At 38.0% G+C, this 2,650-nt stretch overlaps 1 protein-coding gene across 1 annotated transcript; it reads right to left on the bottom strand.

Moving 5' to 3' along the window:
• Positions 1-360: 360 nt before the first annotated feature.
• Positions 361-1,173, bottom strand: LOC101643524 (60S ribosomal protein L7). The gene has a single exon (XM_004710084.4). The coding sequence runs from the start codon at positions 1,152-1,154 to the stop codon at positions 408-410; it is 747 nt and encodes a 248-aa protein (XP_004710141.1). The 5' UTR covers positions 1,155-1,173; the 3' UTR covers positions 361-407.
• Between the last annotated feature and the right edge of the window lie 1,477 nt (positions 1,174-2,650).

Genomic DNA, 2,650 nt, shown 5'->3' with positions numbered 1-2,650 from the left:
ACACTCATAAAGGCCAACAAACAGACCTTGAATTATTTATTGGCTTTTCCATGTTTTCAGTGGCTTTCTTTTTGTTGTTATTTTGCTTTGTTTGTTTGTTGTTGTTATTGGTTTTTTTTGGCTTTGCCTGGTTTTTGCGCTTATTGATGTCTCTGCATATCTATCTAGATAACATAGTTCCTGGGGATACGGGAGAAGGGGAGGTGGGAGAAAGGAAGGGAGCCAACCCAGGGACAAGGAAACAACAAGTGAACTAAAATCAATGGAGAGAAGGGCATAGGATGCCTAGTGGGGCTTAATCAAGGGCAATGAAGCAGCGAGAAATTTTTTTTTTTTTTTCCACTTGAAAGCAGTCACCGTTTTATTAAGAGACCAGATTACAAAAATAATCATGGCAGAGAGATACCTTAGTTCATCCTTCTAATAAGTCTGTTGATCTGGTCTTCCCTGTTGCCTGCATCTCCACCTTCTACGAAATGGGTGGTCTTTTTCTTCATCCCACCTCGCGGAGAAGATAATTTGAAGGGCCACAGGAAGTTATTTGCTTCTTTGAAACGTTTCCCAACAGTATAGATCTCATGAATCAGATCCTCCATGCAGATGATACCATATTTACCAAGAGACCGTGCAATCAGAGTGTTATCTGTTAAGGCAATACGCTTCTTATTGATTTTGCCGTAACCACGCTTGTAGATGAGTTCATTCACCGACTTCAGGTTTGGGTACCCCCATGCAATGTATGGTTCCACAATCCTCAGCATGTTAATTGAAGCCTTGTTAAGCTTAACAAAGGCGCCATTGAAAATCTGGCGAAGGCGAAGAAGCTGCAGCACTTTTCGAACCTTGGGGCTCACACCATTGATACCTCTGATCCTGATAACAAACGCCAGCTTGGGCTCTCCAGGCACATAGAAGTTGCCAGCTTTCCTTGCCATCCGAGCCATTCGGATTTCAGTTCTGTACATCTGCCTGTATTCCTTGTGATAGTGCTTAGCTTTCTCGTAGATAAGCTTTCTCCTTGCCTTTTGAAGCATCTTTTGGGCAAACTTCTTTCTGAGGCGTTTGATCTTTAGTTCTGCGAAATTCCTTCGCTTTTTCTTAAGGGTCTCTGGAACAGCAGGGGCCGCCTTCTTCTTCTCCGCGACAGCCTCCATGATTCCAGCCGGTTAAAAAAAAAAGGAAGTTGACGCGTGCGCACGGATCACTTTGGCGAGAAATTATTAAACGTGAATGAAGGCCAAACATGATGGTGGGACAAGGGGAAAGAACCAGCAATGGGTAAGGAGTCTATTCTTAGCACAACATCACCATAATTTTTCTTTTTGTAACTTTACAAGTAAGTCTAATGTGAGATTGTATCTAATAATCATGAGCATGTATTTTAGTGTTTGTTGACCACCTGAAGGTCTTCTCAATGAAGTGCCTGTTTCTTCTAACTACTTTTAAAGTTTACTATTTGTGATTTTTTTGGGGTTAACATGTTGAAGTGTACTATACATTTTAGTGCTTATTTATTTGTCTCATATGTCATTGCCAATTTTTCCCCCAGTCTATGGATTCTGTTTTCACTCTTTGGGTGAAATTTTTTGATGCACATAGTATCGAATTTTCAGGTAGTCCCAGTCATTGAGTTCATCTCCTATAGTTTTCTTTTCAAAATATTGGAATGCTGTTTTCTAGAAACAGTTATTACATTTTGTAAATTGACATTTTATTATTTATGCAGAGAAATGTGTTTTTTTGTCATGTACTAACATGATGTATTATATTCCTAGATTTCTTAATATTGGTGTATATCTGAATTTTTAAAATAAATATCATTGATTATATTGCATAATTGTATGTGTGCATTGGCTTCATCTATTTTATTTAAATTTTTACACTAAATGAGATTGAGCTGTATTCTTATTCTTAATTTAATTTTTATCATTTACGTTATTGAGGATATAGCCAACAAAACATGCACTAATACAGCAGTTTCTACATGTACAATTCAGTGACATGATTACATTCCTGAAGTTTTGCAGCCATTCTCACCCTCTTTTTCTCACTGGTCCTTCACTCAGTCACATGAAGTCACTCTTCTCTAAGGTTCCTATACAACGATTTGAGTTACTGTTGTCAATTTGATTCTATATAGGGCATTCTTCAAAGAGCAATTTTTTCTAGCTGTGCTTAACTATTTGGTTTTAAGAAGACTTTAGGGGGATATTTTTAGCCTGTGCTTTAAACATTATTTCAAGGCAATCCTTTCAAGGGTTAATGCAGCCTCCATGACTCCAGGAACTCTGGAGTCCAGGGGAATTTGAAATTCTATTTTGTGTTTTTCCATTTTGGTAATGATCCCTCTATAAAATCCTTAATCTAAATATTTAGGGATGGGAGGCAGAAATTGTTCAGTTTGTCCGATCCCATGGGAAAGGTCTGCGGCATCACAAGGCGGGTGCAGAGGGCACAGACCGTCAGGAGGTGACACTCACATGATAGCCTAGAAAATTTCTGTGCAGTGTTGCAACAGAAATTTGTTATTTCTAAAAATATCCCTGTAGTTAATTTTAACAGAAAATAATTTTTCTAAGTCCAGTTTACATATCAATAAACCAATAAAGCTAAAACTCTGTGCTAATTCTCTTTTTGAATCATCTAATGC

The sequence above is a fragment of the Echinops telfairi genome, unplaced genomic scaffold, assembly GCF_000313985.2.
Source record: "Echinops telfairi isolate 266 unplaced genomic scaffold, ASM31398v2 ScPeMD7_7427;HRSCAF=8465, whole genome shotgun sequence".
Lineage (NCBI taxonomy): Eukaryota > Metazoa > Chordata > Mammalia > Afrosoricida > Tenrecidae > Echinops > Echinops telfairi.
The sequence above is the reverse complement of the archived record's forward strand: the minus strand, read 5'-3'. Positions and strand labels throughout refer to the sequence as shown.

Coding starts and splice junctions, on each gene's coding strand:
- LOC101643524 (XM_004710084.4), bottom strand. CDS start 1,154: ATGGAGGCTGTCGCGGAGAAGAAGAAGGCGGCCCCTGCTGTTCCAGAG.